The sequence below is a fragment of the Xiphophorus couchianus genome, chromosome 14, assembly GCF_001444195.1.
Source record: "Xiphophorus couchianus chromosome 14, X_couchianus-1.0, whole genome shotgun sequence".
NCBI lineage: Eukaryota > Metazoa > Chordata > Actinopteri > Cyprinodontiformes > Poeciliidae > Xiphophorus > Xiphophorus couchianus.
The window spans coordinates 16,583,093-16,610,068 of record NC_040241.1 but is presented as its reverse complement, the minus strand read 5'-3'; the positions used below and the strand labels follow the sequence as shown (position 1 = coordinate 16,610,068).

At 38.7% G+C, this 26,976-nt stretch overlaps 1 protein-coding gene across 5 annotated transcripts in view; it reads right to left on the bottom strand.

Annotated features, from left to right (window-relative positions):
* Positions 1-25,940, bottom strand: part of LOC114157055 (serine/threonine-protein phosphatase 2B catalytic subunit alpha isoform) — a 97,025-nt gene extending 71,085 nt beyond the window's left edge. For 2 of the 5 annotated variants that reach the window (XR_003598080.1, XM_028037747.1), the window contains exon 1: positions 25,620-25,940. Coding sequence is in view for 4 of the 5 variants with exons in the window: in XM_028037747.1 (XP_027893548.1) it covers positions 25,620-25,680 (61 nt within the window). In the remaining variant the exon portion in view is untranslated. The remainder of the gene's footprint in view (positions 1-25,619) is intronic. The other 3 variants (XM_028037749.1, XM_028037748.1, XM_028037750.1) reach the window with 3 other exon arrangements.
* Between the last annotated feature and the right edge of the window lie 1,036 nt (positions 25,941-26,976).

Sequence of the window (26,976 nt, the reverse complement as noted above, 5' to 3'; positions counted from 1 at the left end):
TAGTTTTTATTAATTTTGATAATTAGATGAAAACCCCAAATTCAATTTCTCAGACAATTTGAATATTTTATAAATCAAGATAAAGAAAATGTATTTTTAATCAGTGAAGTTACTTTTTGTCTCGTAAACACCAAGACGATGGCTGACATGACCAGAGTCCTTAAAACATAAAAGATTCTTTAAAAATGGTCTGATATCTGGGAAAACATAAAAACTGTAATTAATGCGGTCAGTTGTTTTTGTCTTTATGCCAAATAAAACACTGACACCTTCCTGTTTGTGTTTTTATAAATAATATGAAAGTTTAACCAATCGTCATTCAGTCTTTTTAAGAATCACTACAGAATTATCCAGTTTTGACTTCTTTTTTTAAATTATTATTATTATTTTGGGGTTTTGACTTGAGAAAAAAATATTTTTGAAACTCACAATTACAATTATTTAACCATATGTGGGAGTTAAAATGATCTGCGAAGCCATTGAGCGAAATTCACAGGTGTGGAAATTCATAATTCATTTTATTTTTTGTTTCTGTTTTGTTTACTTATTTTGGATATCTAAAATGTCTTCCATTTCAGTGTTAAATGGAATTTAAAGTTTATTGATCTTTGAGAGATTACTCTCATTGGCACTATTCTCATTTATCACAATAACTTCTGGGGCAATTTATCGTCCAGCAAAATGTGTTGCCTCTCCATCCCTTACCTGGTGTATAAATTATGCATGGTACAATGTCAAATGCATAACAAGGCAAAGCTGGAGTGTTGTTTCTTTTTTCCTACACCACTGAAACTCAAGGCAGGCATGCAGAGCGTGATGGGTTTGAAGATGCGACCTTCTGCCAACAGGCTGATTTTTGTGAAGCTAAGCTAAACTGACAGCAGATCAGAACAGAGGAGAAAAACGGCCAAAAACTCCTCATGGATTTCAACGGCTGCTGAGACGTTACCACTCTGGCATTTTTTGCAAAAGCCACTCTGACAGGTCTTGAAGAAGATATTCCCCACTCAATCCTACACCCCTCCCGTCCCTCCTCCTCCTCCCCCTCTTCCTTCACAATACCGTGTCACAGGATTAGCTTTCATTAGAGGAGGTGCTGTAATCAGCTTTGGAGCATGGCGGAGACGGAACAATGGACGAAGCTGAAAGGATCAGGAAGACGGAGCGCTATAGCGCCGTGTTCAGCTGTATGCAGGCTGTTGGTAACCTGTGGCACACAGTGCAGAGATAATGTCACTGCAGCTTATCTGCACGGCCCCCAGTGTTGTGTACCTTGCCTTAAAGATCACTTTAATGACTAGGAAAGCAAATAAGAGAGCCGCCGCAAAACGTTAATTACTTCATTTGTCTTTCAGGGTCCTGACACTACTAGGTAATCTTATCCGAAGGACAAGTTTCTGGTGAAACATTTAACATCAACAGCAAAAGGCATCTGTGGCAACATTCCTCATATTTTTCTTCCTTTCGCCAACATAAAAAGTCGGGCAAAGTTTTGAATTAGCTATATCTCTGTGATGTGCAACTTTTATCTGGAGCGTCAACACAACTACAGCTTTTTATCATATTTGCAATATTATCAATTTAAAGATAGATTTATCTCTTTAAAAGTTTATTATGTGATAATTATTTACGCCACACCAGCGGCAGAATCTTGCTAATAAAAAGAAAAGCAAGACGAACTTACTTATTGCAATTCGAACTGCATTCATAAACATGCTGTAACCGCTCCATGCGCTGCCGTCCATTGCAACATTGGACTTTCCAAATTTTAATGAATACTTTCAAAGACTTTTATGTAATCGTCTCTAATTGACGTCTCTCCAAAGACCCCGAACCCATCAAAGACTTTTAATCATGGCAGCTCTACAAGAGGACAGACCATAATTACATCTGTTGGTTGTCAAGAACAAATACTTATTCATGGAGTCATTAACTTTCTAAGTGTTCAACATATTTAGTGTATAGTTTAATTAGTATTACATGTTCATCAAGTAATACTAGTAATAACAGTGTTGGGGTAACAGACTATAGAGTAGCAGGGTGATAAGGTGACCAGCATCAATTGTTGTTGATATTTTAAAGCATGAATTTATACGTTTTGTTAACAAAAGGAAACAGACCAGGATTTAATCACAGAAGAAATACTTCAAATTCAGCCAATTTTCACTTTATCACTAATGAAAAAATTTTTAAAAACAAATTTTTTTCCTTCCTTGTTTTGGGTTGAATTAGAATTACAGCTGAAAATCCAGTCACCAGCCATTTTTCCAGAAAGAACAAAAGTCTGAATTTTTTTACTGTTATTTATAGATTCAAGGGAAACCAGACGTCTGCTGGTCATAGGTTACATTCAAATACATTTTTTTACAGTCATGTCACATTACATAGTCATTTATGTCACTGTTGTGAGCCATGCCTCTTAATTATGCACCAGAAAAAGCAAGACGGTGTAAATTCAGACCTAAACAATGGCTGATAATTATCATTATGAATTTATGATATAATTCTGAGCCATGGGGCGTGCCGTGGTGGCGTAGGGGTTAGCGTGACCCGCACTTGGAGGCCTTCAGTCCTCGACGCGGCCGTCGCGGGTTCGACTCCCGGACCCGACGACATTTGCCGCATGTCTTCCCCCCTCTCCTTCCCTGTTTCCTGTCAGCCCACTGTCATATAAGGGACACTAGAGCTCACAAAAGACCCCCTGGAGGGGTAAAAAAAATAATAAAATAAAATAAAATAATTCTGAGCCACTAAAGCGCATCACATTAGGAATCAGACCACTTATGGTTCGCATCCGAACAGACTTCTCTACAGAAATTGCTGTAAATGCTCCACAAAAACGTTAACTATTAATTGTTCTTTCTTTTTATTATCTTCCTTCGTGTTACGATCTTCCTTACAACATGGCCACACATTTCCAGGAAACTTTAAAATCCATCCATTACCACTCCTGTAAACAATGCGCTGCTGTGTGACATCAATGTTCTTCTTCTGCGCATGCGGATCGCTTTGGGGACATAAATTGTTCCAACAGATGTCTGATTGTGGTCAGTAAGAACGATCACAAAAAAAAAAAAAATTAAACTGAGCATCAAGACCTGCTGTGTGAACGTAGCCAAAGTGCCCACCAACTAGCTCCAAGAATGAAAATCCATACAATCCTCAAAATACAACATCTTAAAGAATCGTTTGTAGATTAAACTGATCCGCTGTCTTTGATCTGTGCCGAATTCATCCTGAGCTACGACTCCATTACTTCCCCAGTTGGTAAAACATAAAATCACTCTATTTAAGAAGGACTGCTTGGATTCAACTTGGGTCCAAAACCCAGCCTTGTACTGTACAGAACCACCTTTGTGTGGAGCTTCAACCACTCTCAATCATGCTGTCAACTCGCGCTTGTGTTAGGAAGGACTGACGACACAAGTCTATCGAGACCATATGTCCTCACTAGCCCTGGAGAGCCCTGCAGGCGCACCGGCAGCTAGTACACAAAGCCTTCTTCTTGTTGGTGGCTTGTTCTGTGCGTGAGCGCTGACATGCTGTCGGGTGGCTGGACATGACACAGATCCGCGGCATGCAGTTCAGCTGGGGTAAGAGCTGCAATGACACACTCAGAAATCTTGACTTCAAAAGCATGTGAAACTAAATACCATAATGATAACATGTCAGGCAAGTCAAAATATAATTCTGTATTCCAGCAGAATTAAAGCAGGCAGCTTGACAGGAACATCTGCACGAGAGCTTTGAAATGTTTGTCGGGTGTTAGCTCACTAAAAAAATATTACATTTTGCACCTGGTTTTGTTTTTTTGAAGCTGCAGCTAAATATATTTCCATCTGCCTCACTGCTTGCAGTAGTTAACCAGCTAGAGTCACGCTGAAGCAGACTTCCCAGCCCCCCTTTTAAATATTTAAAACCTCATATCTCATACAGCATGTAGGCCTCGGGGGAGAGCAGGCAAAATAAAATTCAGCTTGTTGAAAATATTTGTTCCAGGTGTCTTGGATTAAATAGGGAAATATTATATTATGTTTCACACAATGTAGTGTTAGATTTAGATCCATCTGTCGAGCAAGTGGCAGGGTAAACCCTGGATGGAGGGGGATGCCAGGCCATCACAAGGCAAACAAAACATACAGACACACACAGTGGCACTTATGGGTAATTTAGACCCAACAGTCATGCTTTTCGACTGTGAGAGCAAGTCGGAGTACCCAGAAAAAACCCACAGACACACAAGGAGAGCATACAAACTCCATGCAGAAAGACACCAGGCTGGGATTTTAACCCACAACCTTCTTGTTGCAAAGCAACAGTGACAATCAAAACAAATTATTAACCCTTTACGTCCTAAATTTAAATATATATTAATGGATATTTTTGCTTATTTTAATTGCACGCAGTTCTTTAAATGTCCTGTGAGTAAATATATATTTGCGTCTCATTTATCCATAACAACTGGAACTTTCAATATCTAGCAAGTTATTTTAGCAATTTACCATCTATTAAGAGAGCGCCTCACAGATTAATTTCCCTCCCTGCTACAACGGGGGTGAAATTACCGTAATAACCTGATATTGGCTGGAAAGCACAATGTCTCCCCTTTTATAAACCACTGGGACTTTTCAGGAAGTGCAAACCGTGGCGGAATTACGGTACTGCAAATTTGACTGGATTGCTCCATTTAGGACTTAACGGTATAAAATGATACTTATAAGAATGTCCAGGTTTAGTTTATTAACACAGTTTGTAATAGTTGTAAAAGTTTTCAATAATTTACTCATCCCTTTTCAACAACAAATAGGACTACTTTATCTGTTTAAAGTATAGCATACTTACTTTTTTTGTTGAAAAGGCAACAGAAGACTGTTTTGGCCCTCCAGTTATTTTGACCTGATAATTTTGGCCCTTGTGACAAAAAGTTTGGTCACCCGCAGCTTAGATTGATAATAATCAATGGAAATACTTAAAAACTAATGTTCACACATGATCTCCGCCCAATCTGAGATTCAGCTGTTTTTAAAAGAAAATAGGTAAAATTGTAATTTATAACTGTGCAATGATAGGAGAAGCATAACTCAAAACACCTCTTCTTGCAGCTCAAGGCAATTCTTAAAGTATTTAAAACTTTTATTTAAAATAATTGAGTCATGTATAATTTCTCTATTACTTTGTAATTATGCACACATTTGTGTTGCTCTATTGGATAAAATCCTCAAAAAACACATTAAAGTTTGAGGCTTGAACCGCAAACTTTTGAAAGTTCAAGGAGGAAAAAAAATCTGTACTCTACCCATTTTAAGACATTGTGGAAATTGTTGCTTTGTTTAAAATTCCCAATAAGTGATGATCAAAGAAGCACAGATTAGAAATCCCCATTCACGTCATGAAACATAAATAAGGAGGAAAAACGCTGTCACGTTCCAGAAACTCCGAGTGACTTCAGTGTTTTCTGTAGTCATTCACAGCTTGCTTCTGAGATAATATGCATGAACAGGCGTGATCGCACCTCCCAAGGAGGGCTACTTGGCAGTCTGATGTTGGCATTTCTAGAATGCAATTACTAGACACATACAGAAGGGTTGAGGCCAGTCTATATTTGCACCAGCGTTCGGTAAAGGGAGCACGACAGACCTGAGGTTGACCCAAATAAAACAGTGTATGAACTGTGGATAACACTCCTCCTCGTTAATTAACCCACCCACGCTGACCCTTCCCGGCTCGGAAGATTTACCTGCTCCACTTAAAGATGGACAGAGGGCTGCTGACTATCACAACGATCTGTGGACTGGGGCAAACCCTCCTGACTGTACAGGAATAGCCACATCACATGGATGAAGTGGCATTCCTGCATGCAGTAACAAAGGAACAGGGCTGTGTCAGCTGATCATAAAAGAAGGCATGTTTTCTAAAGAATTAATACATGGATTAGAAAGCTGAGGCTGACTCTCAATCGCCATTTTTACAACTGGAGTTGCACAATATCCAAACCTCAACATAGTGATTGAATCCAATAATGGTGAGCTATAACAATTTTGCTAGCAAAGCATTGTAATCGTAACAATTACCTTTATACCTACACCTGATTTGGGTCTTAAAGACCAAGGTGCTAAAGCTTTGGGACAATGATGAGGGGACATCATGGTGATGAAAAAGACAGAAGAGTGAGAAAATGTGAGCTAACTGTAATTATAATCGTTGTATGCTGATGTTTCCTTAACAGCTATACGATAAAGATGATGTGAGTCACCTCCTAACGCTGCTGAGTCAGACTGTTGGTGTAAAATTATTATGATGATAACATTTTAATTGATTGCAGTTTTCCAACAGAAAATGGGTAAGAAGTCAAAACCCAGGCAGTTGCTTCAAGGTGTTTCTTGTTCTACAGCTATGCAACATCTCCAAATATTAAATTGTTGAGTTTCTAACTGTCCAGTCACTCCTGGTACCAAACAAGCTGAAAGTCACTGCCCATTTCTCCGTGCATCTCTTGTAGCAAGGACTCAGAGTTTGCATCTTTGGCCCAGTGACTGTAGCGTTGCTGAGGACAGGTGGCTAGGCAGTGGGATGGCGCAGTCAGCCGCCTCCTCCCACCTCTTGCCAGGACAACAAGGCCCCCAAAGAGCTCTCTTCCCCTTCCCCACACCCATCTCTAAAGCACAGCTCTGTTTCTGGGCCATGACTGCGGGGGTGTGGTTGCTTCTCGTGCCAGCAGGGGTACCCGGCTGCCAAGACGGAAAAGCAAAAAACAACACAAGCAAAAGGGTGGGCAACAAAGGAATTGCTTCTCAACAGACCATAGGAATTCTGAGTCAGCATGAACCTCAAACACATTTCTCGTCTCACCGCCCTGTTTCTCCAGATAAGCTTTGTACAACAGGAACAGCCGACAACACCCCCACCCGAGGTTGCCTTTATCGTATAACCTTTCAGGACTAGAAGCCACTGCTAAGTAAATCATCCCTCTCTGCTGCAAGCCAGACCTCCATATTGCAGAGAAAGCACTCTCAAAATTCACAAGCGGGGTATTATGCTGAAGGCACCATCTGTCCGGGCTTTACTAGCAGCCGCGAGATTAAAGGCAGTTAAGGCATCACACTCCAAAGCCTTCTCCACGGTCGCAATCCGGACAGATACGAGAGCACCAGAGCTTTCGAAAGACTCCGGGAAGCGTCTGTATTGCGCGGGTCGAGCAGCCGAGGGGCTTGCCCCGATCCCTAAGGGGCAAAGGTTTCATATGTTGAGGACAGGTCAGCGAGTAAGCTCAGTCCACTTGACAGCTTGAATGCCTGGGGGAAATCTCGACTCTCTTCAGCTGCACTTCACTGGCTGCGCATGCAAATCTTGGAGACCAGAGATGCGATTAGTCAGTATTTCCAAATTCTTTCGCTGCAGTCCTGCTGCTTGCATTACACAAAGGAGCTGCTGAATAATTGCGCTGTTTGCGTATAGTAGTGACAAAACACACCGTTGCATATAAAGGGTGTTTACGTTATCTAGATCCCATGACACTCACACTATATTTACTTTTAACAAATGCAAATAGGCTTTTTAAAGAAGCAGAACTGCCCAGCTCTGTGCTGCATACGCCATCTGGTTATGACTGCCCTTTTTAACTGCTGGCTAAAAAGCAAAGAAAACTCAACAAATGTTTAATGTAGCTCACAACTGTTCTCACGTCACTACCTCTGTGGGGTGTTTCAGATTAAATATAGCTGTGAATTGAGTCCAGCATACCGAAATAAAGAGCTGATTTTAGTCTTCAAACAGCTCTCAAAGCCCCGGCCTGAAATGACTCGGGCCGTCTGCTGAGGCGGCCAGCTGATGTGTACCTCGATTTGGACGTCCTCAAGGCCCGTCACATTCCTCCAGAGAGAGGAGGGGGGTCCTATTACAGGGAGACGTGATCTTACAACACCGCCCGGCCAAGACACCACTCAAAGGGAAAGAAACGCTGAATGAATGACGCCATGCGACTCAGACGAAGGACTGCAGATGTGGTTGAAAGAAAAGGGAGGAAGTCAAAAAAAACACAAAAAAAAACCAAACATGTAAAGACAGAAGCAAGAGAAGCTGAAATATAGGCAGAAAAAACTTCTGAGTCAATGTGAAGGGGAAAAAAACTGGTCTGGTACAGTATGTCTCCACTTTAGGCTGACAGAGGTAAGTGTCGAGCCTCGGTAGAGAGCCTGTCAAAGACATTGCTCCCCTAAGTACTCTTCAGACTACCTGACATGGATGCAGAAAAAAACCCTCCAGTAACTGAGCTGCAGTTTTTCTGAGAGTAGACCACCATTTAGAGTTTGTATGATATAGAAAAAAACAACCTAGCTGGCAGGAATGTGACAGGCAGCAAGATCATGCATGTAGGTGTAGAACAGGGAGCTGAATGTGTTATATAAAACCTGCCATAGACTGGATAGAGTCTGGAGTAGAACAGTAATGTTTGATTTGGGCTAAAATCAGTCAAAACACATTTCTCTTTCATTAGAAGAATAAAACTACCATCTCTCTCGGTTTAGTGGATCTTAAAGGTGCAGAGTTAAGTCCATAAGTAAACTAACATGAAAAGATGAAGGAGGTATAACTTTGCAGACAGTCGATGATACTATTTACCCAGCATAGAGGAGTCAGTCTTTTAACTAAAATTTATCTAGTAGTTTCTACAAATTCACCGAATATAAGTGAATCTCTGTGCCTTCAACTTATACCTATTGAACTTGTTCATATTTTTCATGCAACAACCATTTTCAGGAGCAGTATTTTGTATTTTCCAGGCACATACTCCCATTTCTATACAACAATCAACTGACTAACAGTCCCCCCAGGATTTCATGATTGTTTTGTGATTATTTGCAATCAAAATCAGATTTTGTCGTGCTACTTTAGACACTTTTTCCTCATTAAAACCTCTTCCAAAAACTACATATAAAAGAAAGAATATGAGGGGGAAAAAATCAGACATTTTTATTTTTAAGTAATTTAAATAGCTTGTATTTTGTTATTTGCCATATTGATCAGGGACTTTAACTTAACATCAAGTAAGGCTGGGTCTGCAGTATAGTAGAAGTAAGAAACACTGTGGGAGTTAGCCACTTAAACCAAATGTTTTAATCCATTTTTGTCAAAAAATTTGCAATATACCCTCAATTATGCAATAGCGCAAAACAAAGTGGGGATCTGTTGATTTTCCGTGAATTTCTGAGATTACTGAATCACAATAAACTGGAGGGATTGAACTATCTCACTTCCAGTTGCTATGAAAGAGTTGTGTACATCAAAAACAACATATAATAAATTTCACTTTGCATTGTAGCCATGTACGATGCCTTAAAATTGGCCTGTTTCTTTAAGAACCATGCCCTTTTTCCGACACTTCATCATGTTATCGCAACAATGCTTCTCCAAGCCGTTCTTCATGTGTTGTTGATGAAGATATTTTAACATATCAAGCTTGTAATGACATACTGTCACAAACGGCTTGATTATTTATAACGTAATAAATAAATACAAATAATTATTCACTACTTTGAGCTGCTCTATTGGACAAAATCTCAATAAAATACATTGAATATTTGGTTGACAAAGTGTAGTTAGGAGTAGGAATTTCTTTTAAAGGTGCTTTAAATACACTGCATGTGTTGTGCATACAGAAACTGTCATGGGAACATCTGCCGCTCTGTTTGTGTAATAAACATTCAATCTCTGAAGGTGCTGTCCCAGGATTTTTAGGTGAAATAAGGGCATGGCCTTCCCTTTAAAAGAGCTGAACCCGTACTAAGAATAGTGCAGCTATTCATTTCTGAGGAACAGTTTTGGATTCGCAATATTTCATAGGCCTAACAGTTTTAATCAATCTTAACGCTCCTCGGACATCTTGTCCTAAACTGAGGGATAGTCAGCGCAAGAGATTCTTCTAACTAATTCTAATCAAAATTATTATTCCCTTTGACATTTTAACTTTTTGCTCTGTTACAGTTATCCTATCACTATTGTTGCACATAGAGACAGATGTTTTTGTCCTTTCTTCTTTGCAAAACAACTCAACTTCAGTCAGATTGGATGGAAAACCTGTGAACATCAAGTTTTAGGTGTTGACAAAGATTTTCTTTTCAGATTCACCTATTTGAGGACATATTTTTTAATACAACTCCAAAGTGGTCATGCATTTTATTGTAGAATGTATTAAAAAAATTGGAAAGGAAATAATATCTAGACATAAGGCAACTTGACACTCTATTAGCTAAAGATTGCAATTTAGCCAATCCTGTTCTTTGGTGGTGACTGGCTGTTCCCCAAGAGACGTCGAAATATAGAAAGAGTGTAGATGTTAGCTTCCCAGGTAGTACATATTAATCCATATTAAGGCATATTTAATGTGTGAACTACTAAAATAGGCTGCTGTAAATGTTTTTAGAGAGGGATTTGATATTTCCAGGCGACTTGGGTCGTAAACCACCACAAATACCAGGGTCCGCTGTATTAACCCTGCTTTAAATGTCTCTACAACTTGTATGATGCTGTTTGTTCAGCAGACTTCTCTTACAAATCAGACCCTTCACAGAACAGATGGATTCATACTTACATGGACTCCTAGAAGCTATTAGTTGTACTTAGAGATGCACAATATTGGATTTTTGGTTGATATCTGATATGCCGATATACTAAAACTCATTTGGCCACTAACCGATACCAATATTTTATTTCCTATACCTACATACTGAAAATATAGATTTTCAATAATATACTCTACTCTTTCACAGTAGAGAAAGAGTAGTCTTTCTACTGGAATTAAAATACTGCATTATCTTTGTCAATTTAGCCTGCTACCAAATGCAAAAGCTAAAAAGGAGGCTGAAGATGATGCAACACTTTTAACTAGCTTCATGTTTAATGTTAAATTTATTCATGACACTTGCTCTCTCTAATACAATGACAACACTCAAACAGTGCAGATTTGACATTGTGTGGTGCTGCAGGCATCATTGTCACTGGTTTGTCAAATAAAAACAACACTTTTAATATCCAAGTTATTTTGACAGAATGGCCGATGTCCGGTATTAAATTTTACAGCTAATATTGGCCGATACCAATACCATGCCGATAATATCGTGCTTATATAGGGGTGTTACAGTAGAGAGGGCTGAGTACATGTGGACATACAGTGTACGTCCAAGTACTGAAGTAAGGCTATAATGTCCTTCAACTTTACATTTTTGCACTACTTTATATAGGCCTTTCACATAAAACACCTTGAAGTGCAAACCATTACAAAATGTGTTAAGAATTTAAGAGGTGTGAATACTTCTGCAGGCCGCTGTATGTAAACCACAACCACCGGAGGACCTTTCTGTTTACAATCAATAATGCAACTGGTCCATTTACCAACGAAAAGATGCAGTAGGATGTACTCTCAGCGGTCCATCAGGAAATGGGGTGACATTAAAGTTCAGCCGATTGGTCACTGTAATGTAAGGCTGTACGTCGATGAATCAATCCGAGCCAAAGCACACAATCCCATCTCTGAGCTGGCAAACAGAGGCACACTGTAGACTTTAGATTGATGATTGTGGAGGCAAATATTTCAGAATGCAAACCAACTTTCTGCAGTTAAGTATAAACAAGCAAGATCAAACAAGCTTGCCCCAATTATCCTCTCAGGAAAAAAGTAATTTAATGGTAGTCTACCCCAGACACACGCACACAGAGCCCCACAGTCACGACTCCTCCATGGGGCACTCCAAGCGAGTCGCACTCCCTCACCTCTCCATGTAGGAGGGAGAGGAGTCCCATCATCGGCTCTTAGGCAAACATTAACGCCTGTTTGCACCTCTCCACTTTAGTCACAGGCAGAAAAATATGACCTAAAATAGCCATAGATTGTCATTAATACATCCACGTGGACAGCAAACATCCAGGGCTGTCAGGTCTGATCACACAAACTCTAAACATCCTGTCAGGTCAATTATAGACTGTCCAATGACAGCTCTTTTCCTCCGACGATAAACTAAGATAACCAGTCGCCAAATTTACCACCACGTACAATAAGAGGGTTAATTTTCAGCCAGGTGAGCTATAATTAACGCATGTGAATGTGTGCAAATAAACCTTGGGGCCTCAGCTCACTCCCAGCTGTATTTGTATAGCTGAAGTCTCTCTCTATCTCTGCCTCACGCCGGCTATTTTAGCCCGTATTCTGACAACACCTGAAAGAAAACTCTCCCAGAAATATAATTTATCTCACCGGGGATAAACGGTGGACGAACACAGGAAAACCTCATGCCACATAATCTGCTTATTTACCCATCTGTTGAAAGGGCTTACTCCAATTAAGCTTGTTTATTTTAAGCAATAAATATAATCTGCAGTAATAAAAAGGCTCCATGAGGAGCCTGAGAATAGCCTTTTGCCTTTCACAGAAGAGTGTGACAATGAATTTAAATGCCGTGCGACTAAAGAGAATCCAACACACAGTAGAAAGTGGTTAAAGGAGCCCCGAGTTTATCCTCAGGGTTCATTAAAAATGTGAAATATACCTCAAGAAAAAAATGCAGATTGGTCTGTTACTGAAAAGGAATCCCATTCTTCTGACTACATCACTGTATTGTGGTTTATATTAACAACTGTCCTTCACAAAATTACAACATTCCTTTTTGTTGTAGAGATAAATCTAAATTTTAACTAGAGGTGCACTTAACACAGTTTTCTGGTGGATCACTGATCTTTAAGAAGCCTGACCCACCGATTCCAATTATTTTAAATAATTGATGCTAGCTGCACATAGGCTCGTCACAATAAACAACAAATCAATTAATCGCATGATAAATTAAAACAAAATCCATAATTTCCATTTGCATGATTTATCGTTTTACTATCAAAAACTGGATGATAAAAGTTTTCTCTGAAGAACAATTTTCTTTACAGAGACTTCATGATTCATTTTATTTGTTGTTTCTGTTTTTGTTTATTTATTTTGGATGTTGTAAATGTGTTCCAGCCCCAGTGTTAAAATGTTCATTAGAATTTAAAGTTCATTGATCTTTGGGAATGTGTTATTGCATTATTATGCCATTACCGTTATATTAATTGAAAATGGTCTGAAAACAACAATATTATCATTTATTTCAATAACTTCTGGGATAATTTATCAACTAGTAAATTTTGTTATCGCGACATGACGATTACAAATGTGCGCAAAGGGTTTTTGGCATGATACAAAAAAAAACTGGCATGATGCAAAAAAAATGCCTCCATTGCAGTTTTGCAATAAAGACTGTAAAGAATGTGACCAAAAATGTTTAGAAAAAAAAAAAATTATGAACTACTGCCTTGTTCTACTTAAATGCCTTCAAGCCACTCAGACACAACTGGAGTCTTAAATCCTACAAGTAAATATTAAGCAGTCGAGTCATTTTACTTTTACACTAAACATAAATAAAAACTAATGCTAACAAAATCCCTGAAGTTAACTCAGTCATTTTTTCAGTTTTCTGCTCCCTCCTGTGACATCACTTCCCAGAAACCTATAAATACAGGAAGTTGGGCAGCAATTTCTCCTTTTGTACCTGGAACACAGATAAGTGAGGTAAATTCACAAGCAACAACAAATAACAGTTTTAAACAATAAAATGTTTGCAGGCAGAATGAAAATAAAACAAGAATGTTAACTGAAAAATTTCACTCATTTGGGTGAGTTTAGTCCTCCAAGCATTTGGCATGCTGAGGTGAGTGATTCTCTATCAGTGCTGATGGGTTGTAGCATAAACATTTCTGGATTAGTTATTTTTTATATATGGCGTATCTAAGTTGTAATGCTCGTGTCATTGAATTTGTCCAGAAAAATACATGTTTGATGAAGACGTGACTCTTGCAATCTAAACCTCAAACCCACTTTGTTACAGTGAGTTTTTTTTTTAATTACTGCATTTCTATTAAATTAATTTAGTTCTGTAATTTCAATTTGTGCAAATTTATGGTTGATGGAAACGCAGATACAGCCAGGTGCTGAAATTTCACAATACACTTCCAATGTTCCAATCTTATTTTATCTAAAACTATTCAACGATATCCATGAAACAATACAAACCTGTTTTAGTATCAGGCGACAGTGGTTGATTTTCAGACCTTTGGAGAGGTAGATAAGATCGGTATCGGCTCCCGAAATGCAGGAAATTGGGGTCAGCTGAACGATTGGTGCGGTCCTAATTTTAATATTTGTAATTCGATATTTGAAAGAACAAGAAGCAAACAAGAATAAATTATTGTGGTGGCTTTCTGCAGGGAGAGAAACTGTAGCAGAGGGGCTACTTTCCGGGAATTACTTTCATCTCTGGGGAGATGTGGGATATTAAATCATATCTGGGAAGATGCCAGTCAGCTGCAGGCTGAGAAAGGAAACAGCTGATGATTCACATCATTTCAGGTCAGACCCAGTTCTGGAAAGTTGTTTCTGACCTGCTTCACTCACACCAAGTCTTCTCTGAAACAACCAAAAGCCACCAGTAAGTGGAGTTGCTTATTAGAGCAATTTTACCAATAATTTGCCAATAAATTCCTTCTTCTGAGAAGCTTTTCTGTCCAGTTGCTGAGATAAACCAACCCAAAATGAGTGGGGGGTTGGAAGAGAAGCAGCCAAAGCTTATAGTTAAATTTAAAAAATGTGTTTTAGAAAGCCTGGGAAACTATCCGTTAAATACCACATTAAAAAATTACACAAAGCTGGTCAAAACAGCTTTAAAACAGCTTTCTTAAGAATTTAAATGTGTTAAAAGACAACATATGAGCTAAAAGGGAGTGGGAGGCAAGAAAAGAAACACTAAGAGGCTCAAACTGCTTAGAGTAATGCACATTATAGTGCAAAACGGCAAACCAATTCAGCTTTGCATTGCCTTTAAGTCAGTTGCTGAGTTATTGCAGAAAACAACAGGAAAGTACAAGACATTTGATATGATTCACTTCCCCGATATTAAGTCAAACATAGTGAATGCACTGGAACAGATCCCACACATTAACGCCTGATTTTCTCACCTCATTCAACGTGGCACACTCATTATTTATTTCTTTTTTCCTCTTCTGCGCCTGTTTGATAAAGCCAGTCGGTGCCTTTAACTGGATCTCACAGAGAAGTCCCAGTTGTCTTCAGGGCATCGCTTTGCTTTCCACTGTCGGTTTGTTTTGGCGGGAGTTTGGCTTTGGCACATTGCTTAGGAGCATGAACAGCCAAGATGGCAGCATCAGCAACGTGCATTCAGACATGCAAACCCTCCCCAAAGTTGTTTCTGGCAGCCGACGAGCTATAGTATTTAAAATCCAGTTGGACATCATCCAGTGACGCGGTGATTTAAAAGATGATTTGCTCCCGTTTCTGTCCATTTCTGGTCAAGGTTTCACTTTAATGTCCAGAAGTTGGATTTTATAAACGGAAATCAAGATTGTATCATCCCTGCATCCTGCACATTCAGAGGCCGTGAGAGCAGAGTTACCGACAGATACCATACATTGTTCTGCTGCAAAGCCATCTTTTCCTGTGCACTGGCTTTTCTCAGTCTACTAATTCACCATTTATACGCAGCCCACAAACAGGCTTACTCATTTTGCCCATATTTAAATACAAATACCCGCCCGGCACGATGCAGAAGTGTGTCTGTGTTTGCATCTGGTACACAGCGGCACGCAGGGGCCTGTCCCAATCCACAGAGTCAATTCTGAGGTCTAAAACGGGGGAATGTCCCTTTTACGTCTAAATGTGTGGCAGGATGTATGAACCTGTGGAGTTAAATAAATGTCAACCTACAGTTAATATCCAAACTAATGTGATGATGCTCCAATTTAATGTGGAAAGACACATGATGCATATGAGAAGTTAGTTTTTACATAGGTTTACAAAAACTACACTTTAGAAATTGGTCAAAAAATTAGGGCTGCATTAACTAATGATTAATTATTGGATTTAGAAACTGGTCCATTCTGCAGATTTTTCATTTTACCACTTGCGCCAATTTATATAATGTTAAAAGATGCAAATAAACAAATAATTCAGTAAATTGTTTAAAGAAAAAAAACACATAAAATGCATTAACGTAACATTTATTTAGTGAACGCTTCATGATTCATCTCAAAAGATGCATTTGTAGCTAAATAAATACTTTCTGCTTAACTTAACATCAATACGGTGTAGGACTAACCTGCTGAATATTTTTTGGTTTAACCAATTAATCATTGGATAGCAAAACGTGTCCAATAGGAGATTTTCTCATATTTATTACAGAATTTGAATGAGGTGGAGCTTAAATGATGCCACTTGAGTAAAACATATTTACAGACAAAGGTCTTTTTTATATCTTAAATGCAAAACGTAGAATTTTTTGTACAGTTTTAGCATAATGACTTCTCTGACTAAGTTGTTCTTGACACAAACTGCTTGTTTTAATCTGTATACTTCAGTTAACGATTAATCGATTACTAAATTAGTTGATGATTATTTTCATAAACGATTCGTCGCTATTAATTGGATACATTCGTCTCACAAATCTTCCTTAAAATAAACAACTGATTAAAAAAAAAAAAAACAGTTTTCCAGTATCTGATTTCCCCAGACGTCGGCTTTCTCATTCGCTTTGAAGTGACCCATGTGCACACATGCGTGCCCGAATGTTTGTGTGAACACGATTGCACTAATGTAAACACAAACTGCAGTGCATTTGCAGCTCGCTCTCCCTCTCTTTCTCTCCTGGTGGGAACCAAAGGCCCTGCTCCATAAGCCGACCTAGCAACCCTTCCTGCTCCCGGTTCACGGTGTCATCCTCTCCTCCCCCTCTCTTTGCAAACTGGCTGCCCAACACGCGGCTAAATGCGCAGCAGACACTGTATCGATTAATTTGGGTGACCCACTCTAAAGAGCTATCTAATGACACACAACTGCCGCTTCTGCTCCAAATGGCTTTTGTTCCCAACTGTGTGCTCCCGTCTGCCATCTGAACTGGGGAGTAGTGAGGGTTTGTTTGTACACAGGATGATTTTCATGAAATATGAGAGCAGGGCATTATGATCTCCTCAGTCATAGTTGGCCACTGTGGGTACAAGCAATCATGAGTGTAATTTCTCTGTTTTGTCCAACGCAAACAAAGAAAATAAGCTCCATGTGGTACTCATAACAATTCTTAATGAACAGACAATAGTAGAAAGTAACATTGAAAACATGCCTCCATCGCCACATTGCATAAGCAATAAAAAATGCAGCTTTATTGTGTAATAAGGGAGGTAAATCAACAGTTAGATCTTCAAGGCTTGAATATGCCGCTAACCGCGCTTACTTAGATTAGCAATGATCAAAAAATACCAGCGTAGGTAAACAGTTTCACTCCCCCGTTTCCTTTCATCAACACCCAACATCCATTTGTTCACATGAATTAGCAAAAGCAGCAGCTAATGCATGGAGTCAGATTACAACCCCAGAGCAGAGCTGCCTTTATCCCCCTATATGGATCTTAATCTGTCCAAATCCACTGCTTTCTCTGTGCCCCAAATCCACAACAGAGTCTAATTCTCTTTAATCTAATGAGCAGTAAAGGTGCACTTATTGCGGATCAAAATACCACAGAGCTCCCTATCTCAGAAGAACAACATAACGGAGGTAGCAGCTCAGGTCTGAACACCTGCACTGTCATGCAATCAAGAACCAAGAGTAAGTGGGAGCAGCAGAGACACTGCATGCTTGTTCTGTGAATGGTACAAAGTGTGTGTTTGCATTTACTACTATCATTTCAACAACTTAAATATAACAACTTTCAGCTGTCTACAACTTCTGTCATTTACAACTTTTATACTTGTATTTAACTCTTTTTTTTTTTTTACAATTATTCCCCTAAAAATAATGGGGGAAACTTCAAATCATCCTAACATCTTATTTGAAAGCTAAATGCTTCAGGTTTCTTTAAACACTTAAATATTGTTTACTATTTTTTTTTATAATATTACAATTTTAATTGGTATTCTATATGCTAATGTTGCCATTTTAACATATTTTAACAATGATAAACATTAGCTAATGTTCATTATTGTAAATTAAAATCTTTACATGCTAATGTTAACATGTTACCTAAAATTTAGGTAACATGCTAAGATAAGGTTTGGCTACACAGTATGTACTGATGACACTGATGTAAGCAGAGCAACAAGTGTTAGCTAAACTTAGCTAACATGTTTATATTAGCTATGAATCAATCCTATTAGCATATTGTTAGCCATTAGTCATTGTTAGCCAAAATGTTTACATGCATTGGCCTGTCATGAAGACAGGTAAGTTTGGGCAAATTTGATTAAAGCTAATATATAAGCTACAATATACATAACAGTTAACGTAAGATACCGTGAGTTAACAGGCTAATTTTAGCATATTGGCTCATTTCAGCAATTTTAACTGGCATACGTTAACTAAGGCTGGCATTTTGGGTAAAGCCATTGCATAGACCGCCTTTAGCACAGTCGCTAGAGTAAATTTATCTGACTTAACATGCTAATTTTCAAATATTAGCAAATGTTTACTCTTTTTAGCTAACAAACTTTAGCCAAAGGTGACATTTTGGACAATCCTGTTATACAGGCTGCAATGAAAACAGAAGCTAATGTTAGGTAATCTGAGATAACATAAAAATGTTAGTATATTTGCTTATTATTGCTCATGTGATCTTAGCAGTCTAGCTGAAGCTAACTAGAGCTATGCTTATATTAGCATATTATTAGAAGAGCTCCTACATTCATCCTGTGGTACTCACACAGAGTAAATACACATTTTTCTATTTTTATTTCACTCCTAACTTTTTGTTATTAAGAACTGTACAAGAAGATGGCTGTCAACAGAAGAAACACCTTCATAAATACAACACTGGAAATTCTTCACTTGACTATTACAAGTAAATTAGAAGCTGCATTGTATACTGAAGAAGTTTCAATAGCAGAGTATGACAGCACAATTAATAACACTTATCTTGCAGGTTTTCTCCCTTGTGCAAACAATTAACCTTGACCGGGAACGTTATCGACAACCAGCCACTAAAACGTCTGCTTTGTTGCAGCAAATCAATTGTGTAACCAGTCAGTGTCAGATTAAATATGCTCCCTTTTAAAACACAGGAGAGGCAACGGTTACTTTAGCCATTCAATGGAAAAATATAAATAAAAAATCTGGCTACATAAAACAGCAAAGTGTTTTTGCATAGTAACCAAACAGATATTTGTCCACTGAAATATTCTAAATAAGACATACCCCATCATGAATCATATACTTAACCAAGCTTAATATTTCACTTAGCAGGAAAAACAACAATCTCACACAACAAGTTGACAAACAGAGCTAAAGCTGCCTCAGTCCCACAGAGGTGCAAACAAGCATCATTACTGCTTCCTTCAAATTAAATCAGTTTGAGTTAACATCTTTCCAATAACACCCAGTGTAACTGAAATAGTGGGTGTACGGTAGGTAATTTCTCAAAATGAGAGCTAGAAAACAAAAATTCACATTAAGAGCAGACTGTGGCACTGTGGAAAAGGCGCTAACTCAGCTTTACTATTAGCTGGTCCAGAGGAGAAAAACAGTTAGCTCGGCGCTGGAGGCGGATCCACAACCAATTCAAATGTTCTGAGAGTCGTGCTTAGAACTCCAAAATTAATGTTTATCTTCTTGATTTAAAACCAAAGCAATAAAAACACAAAGGTTTGCGTTAATAACACTGAATTTCATCTTTTCATTGTTTGTTTTAATAACAGCAGTGATGTCATCAGTGTAGATCAGTTGCTGTTTTCAGCTGAATCTATCAAAAATTATTAGCATTATTAGCCAGTGTTTATGAACACTTTTGAAATATTGTGTGAAGCCCATTTTTGCAGGACTGTCTGCAGTGCAGAAATACTGATCTAGATTCTAAATAGCATCCATAAAATAGCACTTATAAATGAAGCTGGTAATACTAGGGCGTCCGTTTCCAGTAGAGCTGCAGGACATATGAAAAACATGCAATTTCAGTATTATTGTGGGATAATGTGATCACAAAGTAGGCTGCAATTAACCTACATTTTCCTCATTCGTCTTTTTTTAAAATCACAATGCTCCAACCATTCCTCTTAACCTTTTCATCTTTCTTACTGAAATCCGAACAAAGCTGTAAAGAGCCATCCAATTGACCAAATACAATATTGACATTTTGGGCATTGAAAATATAATCAAATATAATCACCTACAAGCAAAATTCAAAAATATAAAAAATATATGTCTTTCTGCAATGTAATCCACAACAGCAGCAAAAATCAGATTACATCATTGGGAAGATCCTCTTTTCAGTAAAACCACACCAAATAGAGGAAACATCAAATGATAATTTCTAGGTTTTAGTGGTTTAGATTTACTTTTAGGTCCTTTTTCCAAATTTATATTTCAGATTTTTTGTTTACTTGCCTGTGAATGAAGGCTCAGATGCATAATGATCTCTCTTGATACCAATTTTAAGCAGTGAGCTTTACTCTTTAATATACGAGCTACAGATAAATCTGATTTGATGACTCAAACATTTTTATATAAACTTATTTTCATCTGATAATTCTCTTACTTTTTCCACAGTAAAATGATGTAGATAGGAACTCATACATGTCACACATTTTATCTACATCAGCTGGTAAACATGAGATTCTTAGCATGAAAAAAAAAGACATTTCTCCAGGAAATGCAGCTAGAATAGCATCAACCCAAACTGTTTAAGCCTGGGTTGTTTAAATTGAATTTCGTACTTCTTGCGGTTGTTGTCGCATCATTAAAGTTTTCTTTTTGCTACTTTCAGGGATTTTAAAAAACTAATTATTAAAGTCTAGGTTTATGAGAACTTGGCCGCCTGAGCACCTAGCTCTGCAGATTTACGTAAATGTTTTTGTCTGGGTGTTTTAAACTGCTAGAAAAAAATAAAACTAATCACAACTGAACATAAAGAGGAACTACAAGTACAGTATTGTTCCTGAAAACAAAAGAAGGTTTAACGTCCTGATTTGTTCACATTTATGGAGGGAAATCTAAATTCCTCATCAAAACAATCAACACAGAACTAGAGGTAACTACTATGGATTTCCGTTTTAAAATCACTGTGCCGCAAAGAGTGTGTGGAAGCTTTTGAGTAAATATTTCTCAGAGTCAGATGACCTTCAAGAAAACTCTTTCATTTCTGCACACCGCTGCATTTAGATCTGATAAGAACCAAAAAAAACGTTGCTGTTGGCATACAAACAAGAGGCAGGTGTGCAGGTGAGGAAGAGGTCCGACGATACGAGGCGTTGCTTAGCGTCCAGTTCTATAAATGACTCGGGCCGTCCAGCTGGGATCGCGCCGCTGTCATCAAGCACAGCCTCTCCTGCCCACGCGGGTCTGAGCGCAGGGGCCCTTCTCTCCGAAAAGTCAAATGTCAGATGTCGTCCATCCCCCCGCTCTCAGAAGGAAAAGCACACAGCGCTGCGTCGGGAGGAGCCCGAGGAGGCGGGAGGCCCCGCGTCTCAGCACGGCGATGGAAAAAAAACATCATTACTATGCTTATTCTGCTTTGGAGCGCTGCTGCTGTCATGGCAACCAAATTACTAACTACATTCCCAAGCAAAAGTATTCATACCCTGTAGACTATTTTTTTTTTACAGGTTACAACCACAAACATCTAAGTTAGAGCGTAGTTTTGAAGTGGAAGGAAAATGCGTGGCCTGCATTTGTATTCAGCAGCGTGCAGAACCAGTTTCTGCTGGAATTACAGCATTTTCTATACCAGATTTCCACATCTAGATGCTGAAAATCCTTTACACTGTTCTGTGCAAAATAGCTCAGTTGGATGGAGAGAATCTGGACATCAATTTCAAAGTCATACATCCTGGGTGGATCGATCTAACACTTATACACGGTTTGTTCTAAGTCAGGGGTGTCCAAAGTGTGGCCCGAGGGCCATTTGTGGCCTTTGGACTGATTTTGTGCGGCTCCCAAATGCAGTTCAAGAATGACTCAAGTGTGAATCATTACGAACATAATTTGCTTATAATCACAAATGTTACAGACCGTGTTTGTCTTTTTATAACCAAGGTTTATTAATGAGCAGAATGACATCTATCCAGAGACTTTTAATGAAAAGTCTATTTTACTGCACCGATATCAACATTTATTCAATTTATTAAACTTGGCTAAGTATAGAAAGCGTTTTAAAAGAAAGCGTCCCTTCTTTTACAATGCTTTTAAAAGGAAGAATTTTGCCAACGTGCAAAATCCTTTTAACATTTTGGATCTACAACCTCCCTTTCCTACAAAAAGGGATTTGTTTTTGGCTTGTGAATACTTATAGTGCAATGATTTTGGCCAACGTGACTAAAAGTTTGGACAATGACTAAGTCATTGTTGTCCTGCTGGAAGATGAGCCTTCACCCCACTATGGAGTCTCTAGCTCCCTCTACGTTTCCTCAGCTTCTGAAACTCAGCATCCCAAGTATAATTTGAGGATATATGAACTTTACAAGATATTATAAGACATGTTTTGTGAAAAGATGCACAAAACGGTGGATTTTTGGCAAATAATTTGAAGTCACAATCCACAGAAAAATCCATGAGAACTGAACTGCAAATAGATGGGGGTTCGCTGTATTAGCAGTGTAATACCTTGCAGACATTGCACCCTAAACAGTCCTTTTCAATATTTATACCCCACACACTCATCTTATGATGATGACACATTTGAAAATATGCAGGAAATATGAAGAGGTAAAACTAAAGCGAATTCAGTCCAGCACTTTGAACTCAATCTACATTTACGATAAAATCCTCTGCCACTTTCCAAATGCTAAATCCACTGTAATTCATGGACCTTCATTCAGTTTCTGTTGTTTCTGTTCTAGTCGGTGACCAGGCAAGAACTGGATTCATTTATCAATCGGTGCTGGAAATAGCTCTACAGCTAACACATTTAGCAACACATTAACAATGATGATGACTAGAACTTTTGGGAAAATAATAGGGATTATCACAGGTCAAGAGTAATCCCTATCCAGCAGCTACTTAATCAGGTAAGCCTTAAAAGCTGGAGTAATGGTCCACCACTGAGCCAGATTTCTACACATAGTTCATTAAGGTGAAAAGCTTCCCAACTGACATTTCCTCCTATATTTATTTCTGTCGAGTTTAAAAACATGAAGAATCCTCCCCCGCCCCTGCGCGGACCCCGCCAACGTGGCCTGCCGAGGCTGATTAAAGAGGATGGAGTAATTACTCTGCAGCACTGGCTTTCAGGAGCGTTATGATAATGCCTTCTGAAAACAGGTGGCTGCGGCGCGCTCGTGATAAGCTGGACCGACGCCTCGCAGCGTCGCAAAACAGGCAGCTGAAAACAAATTACCTCACACCTGTAGCCTGCAGCCACGTTCATGCTTTGTATGTACACAGCAGCCAGCGTCCTGTGTTGTCACAACACTGATGCATTACCAAAAAAATAAAACAACAACAACAACAAAAAAACGTTGCACTTCTGGAAACTCAGAAGATGGATTTACTTCCAGGAGCTCCGGCCGACGCCTTTTGGATCCGGGCTCTCATGTCGACTGACAACCCGCTGCTAATGTCTAATCAATACCTGATTAAGATAATTGCAGAGCTTTACTAAGCATTGCAGCATTGTAAAGTCAAGGCAGTCGGACTGTGCATCACAACCAGAAACAGAAATGAATTTTTTGGGGATTTCAATTGTGTTTTAAAATAAGAAAATAAACACTTTACTGCCTAAAATCCAATAACATAGCCTTCCTTTAGTGTCCGCTAAAATAACTAGCTCAGCCCTTTCTGCTTGACTTAACATCAACTGACAATATTTTGGATTAAACAATTAATAATTGGATAGCAAAAGTTGCTTAATAAGAGATTATTTTCCTTTTTTTCACAGAATGTGGGGGATGTTTAGGGTAGAACATAATTACAGACAAGAGCTTTCATCTTAAATACATAATCTATATTTTTTTAGTGCATTTTTGGCTTAATTGCTGATTTGAGTATGTACTTGTTTTAGCAAATGGCCTCTTTTTGGGTCTCTATAGTCTAGTTAACAACGAATAGATCAGTTGACAATTATTTCAGTAACCGATTAATCATTTCGGTCCTACAACAAACAGAACTTCTTATGATTAAGACCTGTGATATTTCATTCCTGCCTGTGTCTACCTGGTGAAAAAAGGGTATCTCCAGGACATGATGCTGCCACCACTATGTTTTTCTCTCTGCTTCCTAACTATGCAGCACCTTGAGTTAAGATTACTGCATGCAAATAATCAGTAAAACACACTGACTTTGTGATTTTAATGATATCAGGTCAAACCGTGGAAAAGTTCAAGTAGGCATGAATACTTTCACAAAGCACTGTAGCTAACGTGACCAGTCCCAGTTTCCCAGTGAAACCATTTCATCTCTTTATAGCCGAATCTTGTCAAATCCATTTTTCATTAGCCTTCACGTTGCTGGAGACTGCACGGGTATGATCTCTTAAAAAATTCATAACAAAAGCACCCAAGACATTCTGTGGATCTCTCAACACTCACTCCACCCACCAACCCACCCTCCACTTTCCACCAGAAATGTGGCCAGAACAGAGCCGCTCGCTGCTTACTCCATCCACTAAAACTTCAAGATTGCCACTAATTTCCCCTTCCTGATGAGCTATTGGCTCGAATCGTTTCAATCGATGAAGCTCAGCCCAAATAAGAAAAATATCTCCCTCATTTCCCCGATGTGGTCCCTGCACATGCCTGTTGTGGTGTACGGAGCAGAAACTGGAGTACTGATCCGCAGCTAGAGCTGGATCAAACAAACACACACAGATTCTGTCATCCTACTTTGCTCTAGTCATTCAGTGACGCATTAATAGCTCATATCTGTGTGCATGAATTGTCTCAAAGTTAAAAGTCTGCAGCCTTTAAGTGAAACGACGCTGGGCGAGCTGGGTAGGTAGAGTCGAACTGATTATTATCTTTATTGCATTCTTATGGTAGACTGCAAAGGTGGAATGTCAGACCTGTAAACACAGAAAGAGGCAGGAAGAGCCACCCCATGTGGCATGAACAGTGAAAGCAACCCCCACAACCAAACATACATCGAGCAAGCAGGATTGTGCAATTGTTAAAACGGGAGAGATAAAGCTTTGTTTGATGGTGCATGCACAATAAAGACGGGGGGTTGGGGGGAAGAGATCGCTTTTGGTGCTGATTGCAATGCCTGATCTGCATGCATACTGTGCACCAAATGCATATATACATATAAATCCAGACCATCAGCCTGTAGGCTGCGCAGTCACATGGAAACGCTTCGTGTAATTTGAGGGTATTCTTATTTTTATAATAGATAAACATGTATGTGTGAGATTCTTGCAGGCTGAAGTTCTCCTCACTTCCTAGTTTACAGCTGCTGTCACAGCTCGGCTAACACCCTTCTTCCTCCATAAGCCAGCGAACAATTTTTCGACTACATTTTTTTTTTTTTTTTTGCCGCTGCGACGAAATTCTTCCAGACACGCAGAGACCGTAACACATAAAAAAAAAAATTTTAAAAATAAAATAAAATAAATCCCACTTACATTTCACCACCCTGTCCGTCGTAGATAACTTGGGCTCATCATTCGGCTTGTTTTCGGACATTTCCAGTGTGATATGAATTTAAAGATGTGTAATATGAAAGGAGACTGAAAACGGGTCCCTGCGTTGCTCTTGCCGAACAACTCTTCGAGTGTGTCCGAGGAAAAGAGACCGCAGTGATCTCACCCGGGTTCCTCTGAGCGGCCAAAAATACTTGCAACGGGGGGTTACAGTTTCACTGCAGGAGCTGGAGGAGCTGTTAGGAGCTGCTCTGTCTGATTTACTGTTACTCTGAGCCAAGTTGCCTGGCTCAGCGCAGTGTGCACTCTAACGTGCTGACGCCTCAAGTCCCGCCCCCAGAGGCTTCCTATTGGTGGAGAGCCACTGTTGTCTTCCACGCTCACTTTTATCGAAAGATTTTTTTCTCTCTCTCTCGTTCTTTTATCCTTCCAACTGCTGTGAATAACCCGCAATAAACTTCAACACCAACAAAGCAAAGGAGTGTCGTTTATCTCTGAATGTTGTTATCGAGAGAGCATTCTCGTCGTTTTGAGTTCATTTGTGGAAATAAGAGTTTGACTTTAATGTCGACTCTGTAAAACAACAGTCAGTTGGAAGGAGTTATACAATACAGCCAATAATATTGAATAAATAAACGATTTTGGTAGCTATTACCAGAGCTACTACAACTTTATAATAATAATAATAACTGTTGTTGTTATTGGCAACATTGTGTGTGTATATATACACAAGTAGTATTTAATTTATAGTAGTAGTTTGTAGTAATTCGTGGTATATATTATATGGTATATAATTTTGAAAATAATTTATTTTTATTTATGTACATTTATTTTTATTTTTTATGAAGCCAAACTGAATCAGAATTTATATAAGACATATACTAAAGGTAATATATTTACCACTGCTACTGATTGTAATAAAATAGTTTTCCTCAATCTCTTTGGTGCATTTCTTTGATAATAATTAAAACTGATTTCAACCTTTAAATCATTGAGTCATTCTGGATAATCATAGTAGCAGTTTCTCATTCTTGCCAACAAATTGCAAATCCTTTTTGACATGCATCAGTTGCTACTATGCAGTTCTCTACCATCTTATATCATTTTCAGTCATGCCATTCAAAATGAACCGTACTTCTGATTTCTGAATAGTCATTCACTATAAAGCTAATGGTCTTCATTTCAATTCTTGAGTCATGACAGGCAAATATGTTGAACTACATGTCAAAATGTCATTTTTATGCATTTCTTTATCATTATATCATGAGGTAAATGAGTACAAGACCCTGAATTTGTGTGTCTCACATTGTTACAGCATGTGATCTTTGCAATGCTAATT